The sequence below is a fragment of the Hyperoodon ampullatus genome, assembly GCF_949752795.1.
Source record: "Hyperoodon ampullatus genome assembly, chromosome: 1".
Lineage (NCBI taxonomy): Eukaryota > Metazoa > Chordata > Mammalia > Artiodactyla > Ziphiidae > Hyperoodon > Hyperoodon ampullatus.
In genome coordinates this window covers 31,071,500-31,087,794 of record NC_136914.1, presented here as the reverse complement: position 1 = coordinate 31,087,794, position 16,295 = coordinate 31,071,500, and the positions used below count along the sequence as shown (strand labels likewise).

General features: G+C 46.9%; 1 protein-coding gene across 1 annotated transcript in view; it reads left to right on the top strand.

The window, feature by feature from the left end:
• The window catches only part of RAPGEF2 (Rap guanine nucleotide exchange factor 2), a gene marked incomplete at both ends in the record, with an annotated part of 245,323 nt that extends 229,983 nt beyond the window's left edge, over positions 1 to 15,340 (top strand). The window contains 8 exons of the mRNA XM_079727404.1: positions 285 to 308; positions 1,358 to 1,581; positions 3,258 to 3,452; positions 6,796 to 6,948; positions 9,529 to 9,754; positions 10,612 to 11,171; positions 13,713 to 13,985; positions 15,315 to 15,340. Of these exons, the coding sequence (XP_079583530.1) occupies positions 285 to 308; positions 1,358 to 1,581; positions 3,258 to 3,452; positions 6,796 to 6,948; positions 9,529 to 9,754; positions 10,612 to 11,171; positions 13,713 to 13,985; positions 15,315 to 15,340 (1,681 nt within the window). The remainder of the gene's footprint in view (positions 1 to 284; positions 309 to 1,357; positions 1,582 to 3,257; positions 3,453 to 6,795; positions 6,949 to 9,528; positions 9,755 to 10,611; positions 11,172 to 13,712; positions 13,986 to 15,314) is intronic.
• Positions 15,341 to 16,295: the final 955 nt, after the last annotated feature.

Genomic DNA, 16,295 nt, shown 5'->3' with positions numbered 1-16,295 from the left:
CAATCTGAACAGTGTTGTCTCACTGTCCACACAAGGGATTTAGCTGTCAGTGTAGCCGAAAATAATGAATCCAGTGAAGGAGAGAACAAAAGTCTTTAGAACCAAATATTTACATATGTTTGTCTTTTGAGCCAGAAAACGGTTGCTGGTCAAGTTGTTTGTGTGAGGAGGTTTGTGGGCTTCTAGTACTGCTTGTCCAGAAGTCTAGTCCTTTCTTTCTGAGCTTGTGATCTCTCTGTCTCTCTCTACACCCATGCTTCAACCTCCACGGCTCTCACTTACAGGAAGAAGAAGTGGAGGAGTCTGGGGTAAGTGGCGGGGACACTGCACACCCACACTGTTCTCGTCCCGCTCGTGGCATTGTTTTCTTACCTGCTGTGTTTTCTGATGCTTTGCATTTTTGCATTTTTTCCTAACACTCTTGCTCTAGCAGAATTTCAGTTGGCAAACTGACTTCAAGTTTCATCTACTGGGGCTTTTGCTTTTGAGGTCATGACCCAAGAGAGCTGTGAAATGATTGATGATTGTTCTGGGGAACAGTAGGCCAGGCCTACTCCTGAGCTTTCAGAAAGACTTTATTTTAATATAATTTGTGTGTTTTGAAATGAGAAAAATCTAACCTGGGGTGAGGGGAGAAAGGATGTCAGAAGGAAAACTTGTGCAGTTTAAATACTATTGCACAGATTCTTGAGAAGTAGATATATGTAGTACAAAAGGTGCCCCTCGGTGTTAAAGCTAGATTTTTTACAGCTCAACTAACTACTGTTTTCATCCTATAAACCAATTCTTTTCAAAAATAATTCTTAACAACTCATGTGCTAGTTTCCATACATGTGTTTTCACATTTGCATGACCATTTTATTAACAGATTGACCATATTACTTGACGAACTCACTACATTTAACCCAAGCAATAAGAAAACAATCGTGAACATTGTAATTTCTTTAAATTTATATAAGACATCCTCTTTAGGAGAAAAAAAATTTATGTCACTCTTAATGATTGCAACTGTGTGTTTATCCTTGCATGAGCTTTTACATATAATCATTATTACTTGCTGGCTTCTACGAGAGAGCTGCCTTGAATGCTCCATAGAGGCGAAAAGTAGAATTTTCTAGTTGGAACAGAACAAGTGCCAAACATATATGTGTATGTAGAGTGTATGTAGGATTCTTTTTAAACTTGAAAAAAATTGTTTTGATCTGTATGATTCTATATTTCTTTGTAAAGTTTACTTACCAGAATGAGGCATGTGGCCTTTTGAACGTAGACTATTTGTAGGCATCTCGGCACGTTTCCAGTAGATAAAGTGATCCCACGCTGGAGCGAGCTGCAGCTCTACCTTTTCGTCTTCCAGGTCTCTCAGCCAGGGTAGTACAAACGCAACAGTGCTAGACGTTGCTCAGACAGGTGGTCACAAAAAGCGGGTGCGTCGTAGCTCCTTTCTCAATGCCAAAAAGCTTTACGAGGATGCCCAAATGGCTCGAAAAGTGAAGCAGTACCTGTCCAATTTGGAGCTGGAGATGGACGAGGAGAGCCTTCAGACGTTATCCCTGCAGTGCGAGCCGGCCACCAACACATGTGAGTTTCTCCTTAAGGTGGCTGCCGGGTCCGGCTGAAATGCAGATTGGTTTCCTGTGCCGATAAAGCAGGGCTGGGCACAGGGGGAGCTAGCATCCTGAGATACGCTCGCCTTTCCCTTGAAGGCGGCTCTGGGGACCACGCGGCGCTGTCCTGGGCTGAGCCCCGTCCGTGCCCAGTGGGGTTCGCATGGGGACCAAGACACACCGTAGGCTTCTTCGGGGTGACTGACTTTGGTTTCACCCCGACGCAGCCAGAGTACCGTCAGGGGACACCGGGACAGGTGCAGCTCCCATTTGCATCCCTTGTTTTCTCACAAAGATACTTGCCAAGTGATGGGCAGCCTGGGAGGGGCACAGAGCTAGGTGTGCTGGCTGCCTCTGACCCCCTCAGCCTGGCCGGCACTTGGCAATGAGTTCAGCTACCGTGTAAGGCAGGAATTCTCCACAGGGAACCACAGCTCAGCCTAATGTGTAGCTTCCCAGCCTTTGAAAGTCTGGCCAGGCCAGAAATGGGGGCTACTTTCTCTTTCTCGGCATCCATATTTGTAAGGCAGAGGCGTTTTCCATTTAGGACACTTTGGGGTCTTTTATGGGCAAGTTTGAAGATACTTTCTATAGGGCTTAAATGTTAGGTAATTTGAGAAAGATTCAGGTTATCAGACTTACCCAGGACACTCTTAAAGCACTGCGTGTCATGGTGAAGAGTTTGTCCTCAAGAGGCAGATTGGGGGCTTCCCTGGTGGCACAGTGGTTGAGAGTCTGCCTGCTGATGCAGGGGACACGGGTTCGTGCCCCGGTCCGGGAAGATCCCACATGCTGCGGAGCGGCTGGGCCCGTGAGCCATGGCCGCTGAGCCTGCGTGTCCGGAGCCTGTGCTCCACAACGGGAGAGGCCACAACAGTGAGAGGCCCGTGTACTGCAAAAAAAAAAAAAAAAAAAAAGAGGCAGGTTGGTCTGAGTTCATATCCTGTTTGTTCCTTGTACTACCAATGTCACCTTAGGCCTGTTACTTGAGCTCCATTATGTGTAAGATGGGGGAAGGAAGTCATTGAGTTGTCTTGAATATTAATACACTTAAAATATAGCATTTAATTGCCCTGTTAAATTGGCTTGCTTTCCATCTGCCATGGAATTATACACTCAGTACGATACTCAAGGAGTATTGGCTGCTATTAGCAACATAGATAATTCTACCCCATTGGAGAGAGAATTTGATATTGAAAAGACTGCAGCTAGTATCATCTACTAAATGAAAACTAAGCTCATATATGTCAAGACATTTTGGGTGCCATTTTAGAAAAATAATTCCTAATGGTCTTCCTGTTGTAGCTTGTATAATAGATTTGTGTTTTTCATAGACGTACGTACAGCGTACTGAGCTATCCACATTTTTCGTTTCTTTTTAAATGTGGTACTTGAAACGGTATCATCTCTCGAGACGTCTTGTTTCATAAAGTGAAGAATCTTGGTTCTGTCGTGCCTTCTTTCTGTGACGGAGGCTCTCTCCCCGCCCGCCCCTGTTTCTCTCCTTTATCTATGGGCCATAGGGAAAAATAAGATACATATTTCAGTGTTCTAACTGTGGGAAATGCTCATGCAGTTCTAAAAGTATCCCTTGTGTGGCCACTAACCTCTTAAACTTCTCGTTCTGTTTTCGCGCCAAACAATTACCAGTGCCTAAGAATCCCGGTGACAGAAAGCCTGTAAAGGCCGACACCTCCCCGGTGGCCCCCAGGGCAGGGCTGCAGCCGAAGCCGCCGCCACAGGCTCCGCAGCCATCACAGAGGCCCAGCCCGGGGCTGCAGCTTCCCGCAGTGCCCCTCTATCCTTCGCGGAAGAAAGTGCCCCTACGGGATCTCCCGCCTTTCGGTAGGTGACTAAGTTCTCAGGTGACTAAGTTCACACACACTTTTTTTTTTTCCCCCTCTTAATTTACTTTCTGTTGAAGTAGAGTTGAATTACACTGTTGTGTGAATCACTACAGTCAGTTAATCTTTGACAAAGGAGGCGGGAACATGCGGTGGGGAAGCGACAGTCTCTTCGGCGAGTGGTGCTGGACGGCCGCGTGCAAATCAGTGACACACGCCCTCGCGGCAGGCGCAAAAGCATAAACTCACAATGGCTCACAGACTTCAACAGAAGACAGGACACCATGCAACTCCTGGAAGAGAACACAGGCAAAACATTCTCTGACGTAAATCGTAGCAGTGTTTTCTTAGGTCAGTTTCCCAAGGCAATGGAAATAAAAGCAAAAAATAAACAGATGGGACCTAATGAAGCTTACAAGCTTTTGCTCAGCAAAGGAAACCATAAACAAAATGAAAAGGCAGCCTGTGGGCACTTCCCTGGTGGCGCAGCGGTTAAGACTGCACACTCCCAATGCAGGGCGCCCGGGTTCGATCCCTGGTCCGGGAACTACATCCCACATTACATGCTGCACCTGAGAGTTCGCATGCCGCAACTAAGGAGCCCCCGAGCCGCAACCAGGGAGCCCACCTGCCACAACTAAGACCAACACAACCAAATAAATAAATTTTTTTTTTTAAAAAAGAAGAAGAAGAAGAGGCAACCTGCGGTCTGGGAGAACATATTTGCAAACGATGTGACCGACAAGGACTTAACTTCCAAAATATACAGATGGCTCGTATAACTCGACTACAAAAAAACAACCCACAACCCTCTTTTGGCACTATTCATTCACTGCCTGCTTCTCAGACTAGGAAACAATACTTATCACGGGTAACTTCATCTGGTATACTTGAGTGTCCCTCTGGTTGTTCCCTCTTTGTAAGACATTAATGTTCACAAAGTTAAACTTTACTTTTACCAGTGGGAAGGACTGTTTTCATAGAGCATCTCATTTAATCATGCTCATTTGTCATAGCAGTGGAGGCAAGGCATGCCATGGGGGAATTATGCTATTACTCATTTAATTTTTAACAAGTACAGAAGCTGTTTTGTCCATAAACATTGTTTAAACTAGCTTTGCCTTATGATCAATGAGTTGCTGGAATTTAGGCAGAATATTTTTAAGTGAAATGATTTATCTGGAGGTGAACTCTCATTTGTTGAGTCACTGATTCTGTAACTTGGGAGGAAAATACAGTCAGTTTGTGAATGTTAAAGGAGCCAAAGCAGGACTTCCCTGGTGGTCCAGTGATAAAGAATCCGCCTTCCAATGCAGGGGATGGGGGTTCAATCCCTGGTCGGGGAATTAAGGTGCCACATGCCGTGGAGCAACTAAGCCCATGAGCCACAACTACTGAAGCCCGCGCACCTAGAGCCCGTGCTCCACAACAAGAGAAGCCACGGCAATGAGAAGCCCGCGCACCGCAGCAAAGAGTAGCCCCCGCTCGCCGCAACTAGAGAAAGCTCGTGTGCAGCAACGAAGACCCAGTGCAGCCAAAAATAAAAAGAAATAAATATTTACATTGTTCCTCCATCACAAATGAACTGAATTAGTGTTCCTTTGTCCACTGTTTTGTTTTTAATTATTATTATTATTATTTTTTTGGCCTCATTGCGCGGCATGTGGGATCTTCAATCCCTGGTCGGGGAACTAACCTGTGCCCCCTGCAGTGGAAGCGTGGCGTCTTAACCACTGGACCGCCAGGGAAGTCCCTCCACTGTGTTGTTAATATTCTTATATTCCTAAGTCCCCTGCAAGCCGACCTCTACTGCCTCTTTTCTGTCGAGCTTCTGATGTGGACACAGACTGTTAACCACCATGTAGGTGCACCTGATGGAAAGCCATCCCCACCCCCCCTTCCCCAGAGAGACTCTCTCTTCAATATTTTTAGGCGTATTTGAATTTATGACCTTTTGAAATGTGGATGGGATAGTCATGTGTCTTCTTAGGATAGTTTCACATTTAAAGTCACAGAATATAAAATAGTAACTTAGAGATGCTGAGCCCACCCCCATTCATGAAATAAATTTTGTTTGAATACTTCCTGCATTTTTTACTTCAGTGTCTTCATCATCCCTAGAACTACTTTTGAAGTGGAACAGATTTTTCTAAGGCATAGCATCTTCACTGTTTGAAGGCAGCACTTTTTGAATCTGTGTATGATGCTGGCTTGGAAATCTTTTCCAAATCAAAGCTATTCATTGGTGTAGCTTTACTGTAGCTGGTATTTTCATGTACCCTGTGTGTATCAGTATCTGCACATGTAATTAAAAGATTGCTTGAAAAGCCATTTTTAAAAGATTGTATTAAAGTAGTATCGAACACTTACAGGTGTTGAGGTGAAATGAAGAATTAAATCTCTGTTACATTTCATTGCCTCCTTTTTAATGGATTCTGTTAAGTCTGAGAACATAAAAAGTAACATTCACTGAGGTAGTATCAACCTCTAATGCCTTCCCTCAGGTCTCTTTGTTGTTCAGAATGAGGTAATTGAGACTGCCTTATAATAAGGCTTAGTAAACATCTCTTAATGTGACTCCCTCATTCCTAAAAGTAAAATTTTAGGGGAAAAAAATCACCTGATATTGGCACATGGAATCCTTTTTCTTCCACCCTACATCATCCGACTTGATCCTGCACTTGGCGCTGCACTGGATGGCTTCCCCCTCCGCGCCCTTTTACCCCACTCCTGGAAACCCTCCCCGGTGGCTTCCAGGACACTTCTGGGACCCAGCACTCTCTGGGTCCCCTCCTACCTTCTCTGTCATCCACTTACTGATCAAATACTAGCCTGATTTCTTAGCGCTCCTTCGGTCTCTTTTCTCGCTACTTCCTTTTGGCTCTTGGCCCTTGACTTTCCATCCATCACTCCCACGTCCCATGAGCTACCTTTTCCCACACCACCAAAATACCTGTTTCCAACCCAAACTTGAGTTCTGATAAATATTCTGAGCTGCGCCGCTCTCGTCCTAACTCAGAGTATTTCCAGATCGTCTCTTTGTTTCTTCATCACTGTCTGATGTATTGTTGAAGAGTGTGGTGGTCAAGGTTTGGAACCCAGAATGGAATAGCAGCAGCAGCCTTTCTAGTCCTCGGCAGGTGTCAGCAGACACACGGTGGTCACCTTGTGCCCCCTGTGATCTCACTGTTTACACGGGAAGAGTACAGAGACCACCGAGCCTGGAAACAACCTGCAACGACATGTGACATTCAATCTTAACACAAAAGAAGTTGTTTTTGTTCTTCATCATAGTCTTTCCAGTCTTGGAAATGCATATTGAAATCATTTTCTTTCTCTTACAGGTATAAACTCTCCACAAGCTTTAAAGAAGATTCTTGCTTTGTCTGAGGAAGGGAGCCTGGAGCGTCACAAGAGGCCAGCAGAAGACACGATATCGAATGCGTCTTCCCAGCTCTCCTCCCCACCGACCTCCCCGCAGAGCTCGCCAAGGAAAGGTGACTGGGTGACTCTTCTTCTCCTTCATGGGGACCTGTGCTTTCAGCAGTGATAAATTCTAGTTAGAGATTACATCACTTCTGACATTAGAGTCGTTTTAAATGACCTTGGGAATTCGCTGGCAGTCCAGTGGTTAGAACGCCACGCTTTCACTGCCAAGGAGCATGGGTTCGATCCCTGGTCGGGGAACTGAGATCCTGCAAGCCACACTGTGTGCCCGCCCCCCCCCCAAAAAAAAGACCTGATATGTAACACCCAATGGATTTTTTTTCCCCCTTAGTTTATAAATTGGGAAGAACTTTGGTACTTTTTAATATTATAGTTATAAATAAATAGTGTCAAGCTTATATAACTATATAAGCCCTTTCAAAAATTCGTTTTTTTACTGATTGTAAGTGTGGAAATAATTCTTTTTACACTAACAGTTGTTCTAACTAAATATGATTACATAGCATTCAGCACAGAGTAGAGGCCTATAAAAACATAAGAAAAACTAATATCTTCCTGATTTATCTTTCATTGTGTTAACATGAGTCTTGATTATCTTTTTTGTTGCTATCTTGTTTTATTTTTAAGGAGATTAAATTTTAGGCACTCAAACTCTCCTTCTGATATTAATGCTTTCTTATCTAAAATACTAGATAATTTTCTGCTGCATAACCTCGGGGTTACTTTCTCCCCTACCCTATAATTGAATGGGTGTAAGTAAGCCGGTAATAAACGGCCAGGACAGTTTTCACTAGATGAGGCCACCGGCACAACAAATACCTTTCCTGCTTTCCTTTTCAGCTGTGTCAGACATGTGTGCGTTCTATGTGGGTGTCAGTCTCTCGTCCTTGTTCAGTGGGTGCGTCTGAATTCTTCTCTCGTCCGTCGTTGGGTGGCAGTGGCAGTCAGCTGAGATCCTTTGGCTGCGGGCAGTTGGACTAAACCAGCTCCCCGTCTTCTCATGGAAGTGAGAACAGTAGCAAGAATAATAGTGCACCACGGACCTACGGGATAGATGGACCAGCAGGAAAGAGACGGGAAGGGGTCATCTCATTAGTTGAGGAAAATGGGACAATTCCTCCCCATACCACATGCTCCACCTGAGGGATGATTTTTCTAGAGATTTTTTTTGGGGGGTAGACTGTTCCGGGAGGGTTTGAAATCTTGTCTGTCAGAACTTGCAGCGTGGTTTATACGAAGACATTTCATAGATGAACACATGAAATCTTATCAACATCTGTGCGACTGTTAAAAAAATAAATCAGGAATTCATAATTTACTGAAAGGATGGGGAAGTACTCTTCAGAGAGTAAATTAGCAACATTTAGGTGCTCTAGATGGCATTTTTTTATTAGGTTTTCATTGGGTACGTATAATCATATAAAATCAGTATTTTAAGTAACATGAGATTCTTAATAACGTAAAAAATAAGTGAATACTGAGAAAGGAGATTTGGATTTTTTTGTTAAAAATGTCAAGACAAGCCTCTCTTCCTTTGTGACTTTCAGAATTATTTTTAGTAACAAAGAGTTAAGAGTCCTTCAGGCCAAAAAATGGACATCTGTTTAGACATAGTGATGGTCCAGGGAGAAAAATGGAGATTTTGTACATTATGTCCTTCAAAACAATTGGCTTTCATGTGATTTATCCAGTATATTATTAATGCTGAAAAATCAAATGGCAAAAATCCAAAGATATCTTCTTCAGGTCTTATTTCTTATTCATACATGTCCATTTAAAATTATAATGCAGGGGGCTTCCCTGGTGGCGCAGTGTTTGAGAGTCCGCCTGCCGATGCAGGGGATGCGGGTTCGTGCCCCAGTCCGGGAAGATCCCACATGCCGCGGAGCGGCTGGGCCCATGAACCATGGCCGCTGAGCCTGCACGTCCGGAGCCTGTGCTCCGCAACGGGAGAGGCCACAACAGTGAGAGGCCTGCGGACCGCAAAAAAATATATATAATGCAGGGACTTCCCTTGTGGTCCAGTGGTTAAGACTCAGTGCTCCCAATGCAGGGGGCATGGGTTTGATCCCTGGTCTGGGAACTAAGATCCCATATGCCTCACAGCGTGGCCAAAATAAATTAATTCAAAAAACAACAACAAAAAAACCCCAACATTAAAAAATAAAAATAAAATTATAATGCAGATCTTTCCAGTGGAGTTATTCTATGCTGTAAAGTTCTAAAAGTGAAAACTCCATTGAAAACAAAATTACTACTGACTTTTCAGTTTGAGAAGGAAACCATACTTTTAAATATCATCCTGGTAATTCTTCATAGTTTCGTTTACATAGACTAATGTAGTATAATTTATAGTTAAGAGAGCAGCGTCGAGTCGTGCCGTGATCCAGTCTGCATCCATTCCTGGGTCATAGAACAGTGTATTCTTTTTTCCTCTCTAAACTTTCATTAAACACACTAAACTGCATTTGAGTAAAACTTGACTGTAGCTCAGTCCCCAAGTAGAGTGTTTTCTCCCCAGTTCCGTGGTGGCACCTGTAGCCTGCATTCTGGTTTTGCGTCTACTGAGGAGACGTCAGCTGGACGCCGTGAACCCTCGGTGTCTAAGGAGTGATGTGTTTCCCACACAGGCTACACTTTGGCTCCGAGTGGCACCGTGGATAACTTCTCAGATTCCGGCCACAGCGAAATCTCCTCACGGTCCAGTATCGTCAGCAACTCCTCCTTCGACTCGCTGCCCGTCTCGCTGCCTGACGAACGGCGCCAGAGGCCACCGGTCGGCACTGTGGAGACCAGCCTGGCCACAGGCCGGCTGGAGAGGCGGCCGGCGGGGGAGCCCGACCAGTGCAGCCTGGGGTAGGGGCTCGTCCGTGTGCTCGCTCCTCTCTTGCACATGTGCGGGGCTGTTGACGGGACGCCCAGGGGATGCTCTTGCATCCCAGTTCTGATGTTCACCATTTCCCGATCATGAAGCACCAGGCAGGCTGCTTTCCCAGTGAGGTCTGTCCTTCACTGGGACACATTTGCTCTGTGCTGAGGGCAGGGGTTGACTCAGGCCAATGAGCTGCTTTCCCGAAATAGTCAGATTGTAGTGAGCACTGTAAGGAAAGTGCTCCTTTACTGTAAGCAGGTGATTGCTCTTTTCCCCCCGTGTGGATATTGTGGTGACGTCACAGGGGAGGAAACTGGACAGGGCCGAGTGGCCACTGTCGCTCAGTCTGGTGGAGCCTGATCCTCTTCCTGGAAGGAAAGGAAGCCGCCTTTCGAGGAAAAAGTGGTTGCGTTTTAGCACAGAGTTATTAGTTAACAATCTTGCCCTTTCCCCTCCCCCTCCCTCCCATCCCCTCCCCTCCCTCCCCTCCCCCTCCTCCCCTCCCCCTCCTCCCCTCCCCTCCCCCTCCCCCCTCCCCCTCTCCTCCCCTCTCCTTGTCCCCTCCCCCTCCCCTCCCCTCTCCCCTCCCATTCCCTCTCCTCTCCTCTCCTCCCCTCCCCCCTCCCCTCCTCTACTCTCTTGTCCCCTCCCCCTCCCCTCCCCTCTCCCCTCCCATTCCCTCTCCTCTCCTCTCCTCCCCTCCCCCCTCCCCTCCTCTACTCTCTTGTCCCCTGCCCCTCCCGTCCCCTCTTTCTTGGCCCCCCTCCCCCCTGCCTTCCCCTCCCCTCCCCTCCTCTTCTCTTTATTATTTTTTTCTCTTTGTTTCCCATTGGCCGCCTAGGACCTGCGCACCGCTGTCTGAGAGCCGGGGCCTGTACGCTGCAGCTACAGTGATCTCTTCTCCCAGCACAGAGGAGCTTTCCCAAGACCAGGGGGACCGAGCCTCACTTGATGCTGCTGACAGTGGCCGAGGGAGCTGGACATCGTGCTCCAGCGGCTCCCATGATAACATCCAGACCATCCAGCACCAGAGGAGCTGGGAGACGCTCCCCTTCGGGCACACTCACTTTGATTATTCAGGGGACACCGCAGGGTTATGGGCCTCAAGCAGCCATGTGGACCAAATGATGTTTTCCGACCATAGCACAAAGTATAACAGGCAGAGTCAAAGCCGAGAGAGTCTTGATCAAGCCCAGTCCCGGGCAAGCTGGGCCTCCTCCACGGGGTACTGGGGAGAAGACTCGGAGGGGGACACGGGCACAATCAAGCGAAGGGGGGGGAAGGACGTTTCCCTCGAAGCTGAAAGCAGCAGCATGATGTCTGCGACCGCCGAAGAAGCCAAGCCCGTCGCCATGGCTGCCCACGTGGCCGTGCCACCCAGCGCCACCAAGGGGCTTATTGGTAAGCTGACTGCAGGCTCTGTCATGTCTGGGTCGTGGCTGCACCCTGACTTATTTCAAAAGTAAAAGCATGTGTTTGCTTTTTCCCCTCATCCTGCCCCACCCATGGCCGTGTAGACCTTCCAAGTTAGCAGCACCCTCAGGATTCTGAAATGAATGGTGGTTAAGACCCCAGGTTCTGTGGTCAGGTGCTTATAAATACCCTGCAACCCTCAACCTTCCATGCACCGTGGGATCAGTAGGCTGTCCTTATGGGTGTTATCTGCTCTAACGTTGATCTTCTCAGCTGAAAATTATCAGGAAGGATGGCCATTCTCTCTAGAGGAAGCATATTTTTTTGTTTAATTGGAACTGTTTTAAATGTTTTACTATTGTATTTTGTTCCCTTGAATTGTATTTAGAACTTTACCCTTTGCATATTTAAAAATCTTCTGTCGATGTTTGTTATTCAGGTAAATTTTTCTGTGCTAGACAAATTCCCTCCGCACAGGATAGAACAGGGAGGAGGGTGGTAAGAGGTAAGGTAGTGAGTCAGAGCTGGTGAGTCAGGCAGGCTGGTGGTCTGAATCCCTGCTTTGCTACTTTCCTAGCTTTGTGACACTGGGCAAGGCACTAAACAGTGTCTGTTTCCTCATCTGTAAAATGAATTTAATAATTTCTACCAATGCAGTTGCTATGAGGTTTAAACGAAATCTCTGCAAAACACTAGTGCCTAGTTAGCAATTCATAAGTACACGAAAGACACTATCACTTTGCTGCTGCTCTTTCTGTTGTGAAGTCTCTTATGCTCCTTTAATGCTGTTGGGATATGTTCTCTATGGCATGTTCATTGTCTGTATAATTAAAGTGTAGGGATACATCATAGGATACAGAGTGAGAAATTCTGGAATATAATCTTCACAGACATCACTTTTATTAGTAGGGAAATTGTAGTTATTTTATCACGTAGTCATGGGTGGATGTCAAACTTAATATCTTTTCAAGATGAATAAGGAGAAGACAGTTAACACCTATTCTTAGGTTGCAACTTTTAAAACTTTTTTTTTTAATTGAAGTATAGTTGATTTACAAAATTGTGTTAGTTTCAGGTATACACCAAAGTGATTCAATTATATATTTTTTTCATATTATTTTCCATTATAGGTTATTACAAGATATTGAATATAGTTCCCTTTGCTATACAGTAAATCCTTGTTGTTTACCTATTTTTATGTAAAGTAGTGTGTATCTGTTAATCCCAAACTCCTAATTTATCCCTCCCCTCTTTTCTTCCCTTTGTAACCATAAATCTGAGTCTGTTTCTGTTTTGTATATAAATTCATTTGTATTATATTTTAGATTCCACGTATAAGTGATATCATAAAACATTTGTCTTTGTCTGGCTTACTTCACTTAGTATGATAATCTCTAGGTCCATCCATGTTGCTGCAAATGTCAATGTTTCATTCTTTTTTATGGCTGAGTAATATTTCATTGTATATATGTACCGCATCTTCTGTATCCATTCATCTGTTGATGGGCACATGGGTTGCTTCCACGTCTTGGCAATTGCAAATAGAAAAGCACTTTCTTTTTTTTTTTTTTGAGGTACGCGGGCCTCTCACTGTTTTGGCCTCTCCCGTTGCGGAGCACAGGCTCCGGACGCGCAGGCTCAGTGGCCATGGCTCACGGGCCCAGCCGCTCCGCGGCATGTGGGATCCTCCCAGACCAGGGCACGAACCCGTGTCCCCTGCATCGGTAGGGGGACTCTCAACCACTGCGCCACCAGGGAAGCCCAGAAAAGCACTTTGTTTTAACAAACTAATACACACAATTTTTATTGCAAAGGAAAGAATGATTTAAGTTCCTAACAGTTGAGTCTAGAAAGTTGAAGATAATAAAACTTTGCTTTTATTTGCCTTTACAGATTCATGTTTTAAGTCATGAAAATAATATAAAAGGACTTCAAGAAATATACATACCTCACATACACATGGTTTTAAGTTTTGAAATTTGCATCATTTTTTGTACTATTCTTCCAAATTTATTGTGATTCCCTTGTGAGGCCCAAGACTTGAAAGTAACCTGGGATTGATTCTCTGCCTGGTGAGGGTAGATGGCCCAGCAAAGAAGAACAGCCCGCCTGGCCCCCGGGGCAGGGAGAGGGGAGGGAACCGCTGACCGGCACCACTCCGGTGTTGCAGGCGTGGGACTGGGTGCCTTTCTGTTCCCTTTGCTCCCTTTGCGTGTTTCCAGTAAACCCCAGGGTTGGGCGTTAGCCTGGTTACTGCGTGACAGGTAGAGTCGCTCTGCGGCGACCCGGTGAGAGTTACAGGTACTTAGATTGCTTAGTTTTGCCTGTGCCGCCGGAGATGACCCGGTGCGTGGCGGGTTTGGCGCACGTCCTCTCCCGCCGGCACCCTGCCCTGCGCACAGCCCCACGTGCCTTTCACCGTGGGCGCTGTTCCTCTCAGTCCTCCTCCTTCCCGATGAGCGCACGTGGCCTGGGATGCGCTCCCCCAGCCCGATGCTGACCGAGGCGCCTTGTCTCTCCCTCCCGCAGCGAGGAAGGAAGGCCGCTACCGGGAGCCGCCGCCCACCCCGCCGGGATACGTGGGCATCCCCATCACCGACTTCCCCGACGCCCACCTGCACCCCGCCCGGAAGCCGCCGGACTACACCGTGGCGCTGCAGCGGTCCAGGATGCTGGCCCGGCCGGCCGAGACCCCCACCCCGGGTGGCGCCAGGCCCGCCCCGCGGCCGCAGTGGCACCGGCCCGGCGACGACCCGCGCCCCGGCCCCTGCGCGCCCCCGGGCCTTGCCGCCGAGGAGGACGGTACATGCGCTTCCCCCAGAGGCCCTGCTTCCCGCCCGGGGTTCCACGCTCGCCCCCGGCCTTGGTGCCAGCCATTGGGCTGCGTTTTGCTTTTTCCGAAGTGGCTGGAGAAATAACTAAAGATTGCGGAGGGGTCCCCTGTATACCGTGTGGGCATGGGTGCATTTCCCTCCTAATCCTCGGTTTTCTGGGAAAATGCTGTGAGTCCCAGATGAAAGTCTGGCGGAAAAACCCACTTCTCTAGAGCTTTTTTGCCTTCTCTGTACGCGTCCAGCTGGCCGTGCTGGGGTGAGGTTGAAGGGGGAGACCATGCCCCACTCCTTCCTCCTGCTTTTAAGGTTTGAGTTTAACATGTTTTGTTCTGGAAATAATCATTATAGGAAGAAGCAAAACACAATTCGTGAAAACTACTTATAATCCTGCCACTTGCAGATCACTTCCATTAGCATTTTGTTATATATCTTTCTAGACTTTTTTATATGTATACACGTGTATATTATTTAAGAAGTCATGTGTTGTTTTATAACTTTTTTCAATGAATTTATCATTCATGAGTTTCCAGTCAGTAAATATACAATGTATTTTTATGGTGGGTATGTATATTTAAAGATGTGCATCCCATATACTTTAAACTTTTTTTTTAATATAAATTTATTTATTTATTTATTTTTGGCTGTGTCGGGTCTTCGTTGCTGCACACAGGCTTTCTCTAGCGGGGGCTACTCTTCGTTGTGCGCGGGCTTCTCACTGCGGTGGTTTCTCTTGTTGCGGAGCACAGGCTCTAGGCACATGGGCTTCAGTAGTTGTGGTGCACAGGCTCTAGAGCACAGGCTCAGTAGTTGTGGTGCACGAGCTCAGTAGTTGTGGCTTGTGGGCTCTAGAGCGCAGGCTCAGTAGTTGTGGCGCACGGGCTCAGTAGTTGTGGCTCCTGGGCTCTAGAGCGCAGGCTCAGTAGTTGTGACACACGGGCTCAGTAGTTGTGGCTCGTGGGCTCTAGAGCTCAGGCTCAGTAGTTGTGACACATGGGCTTAGTTGCTCCGCAGCATGTGGGATCTTCCTGGACCAGGGCTCGAACCTGTGTCCCCTGCATTGGTAGGTGGATTCTTAACCATTGAGCCACCAGGGAAGCCCCTTAAACTTTTTTATTATTATTAATCATTAGGTAGAAAAAAAGTTGAGGATCTTAGGTGACCTATACTAAGAGAACATAGCTGTGGTATTTTTATTTAGCATGTCGGTGAACATGTTCTCTCTAAGCACAAGAAAACGACTTGCTTGCTTATTGATTTTTCTTTTGTTTCTTCCTTTCTTTCGTGGTTGTGTCGGCAGAAGATGAACAAGTGTCTGCGGTTTGAGGCACGGGCTTCTCTGCACCCGTGTCGGCCACCCACAGGAGAGCACAAGAAGACATCCCCTAGCATCAGAGCCTTGGAACTCACACTCTGAGGATGGTGGACCAGTTTGCCTCCTTCCCTGCCTTAAAAGCAGCATGGGGCTCCTTCCCCCCTTCTTCCTGTCCCCTTTGCATGTGAAATACTGTGAAGAAACCGCCCTGGCACTTTTCCGCCTTGTTGCTTGAATGCACAGCGCAGCGTCTCCAAGCTCCTGTGGCTGCCTGCCACGTCACACAGCATCATTCCAGACTCCAAAGTCATCACCACCCATGAGTCACTCTGGCTGCACTTCTCCACGCCTGGAAGGAGTTTTTTAAAAAATCTTCCTTTTAGATTTCAATCCAGTCCTAGCACTTGGTTTCATTGGAATCATGAGAAAAGCCAGCCATGGAACTACTTGGGGTCTTTAACCCACCAAGGAAGACAAAGGAAAACAATGAGATCCTTTGAGTACAGTGCTCGTCCGCTTGTTTACAGTGCCCTCCTCCGTTTTTGGGGGTTTTTTTCTTTTCTTTTAAATGAGTTTAATGATTGTGTTCAGAGAGTAAATATTATATCCATTTAATGATTTTACAGTATTATTTTGAACCTTTAAGTAGGGTTGCCAGCCGGGGTTTCTCAAAAACCAAATATGCCGGACAGGATGTGGTCACACCGGGGAGAGGGAAGGCTTTCCCACAGCCCCGCTTCCTGTGTCCTGGCCACACCTGGGAAGTGCCCTATCCTGGAAGCGTGAGATGTTAGCCAATTACCTAGATCCCAAGGCCCCCGGCCCCTCCTTCCCCAGGGGCTGGGGCTCTTCTTTACAACTGTTTGCACATGGCCGGGGAGGGAACTGGGACTCTTGCGTCCTGTGTCTGAGCCTATGGAGCACAGGGCAGTGTCACCCGAGGGCGTGTCCTGCTCCATCGAGACA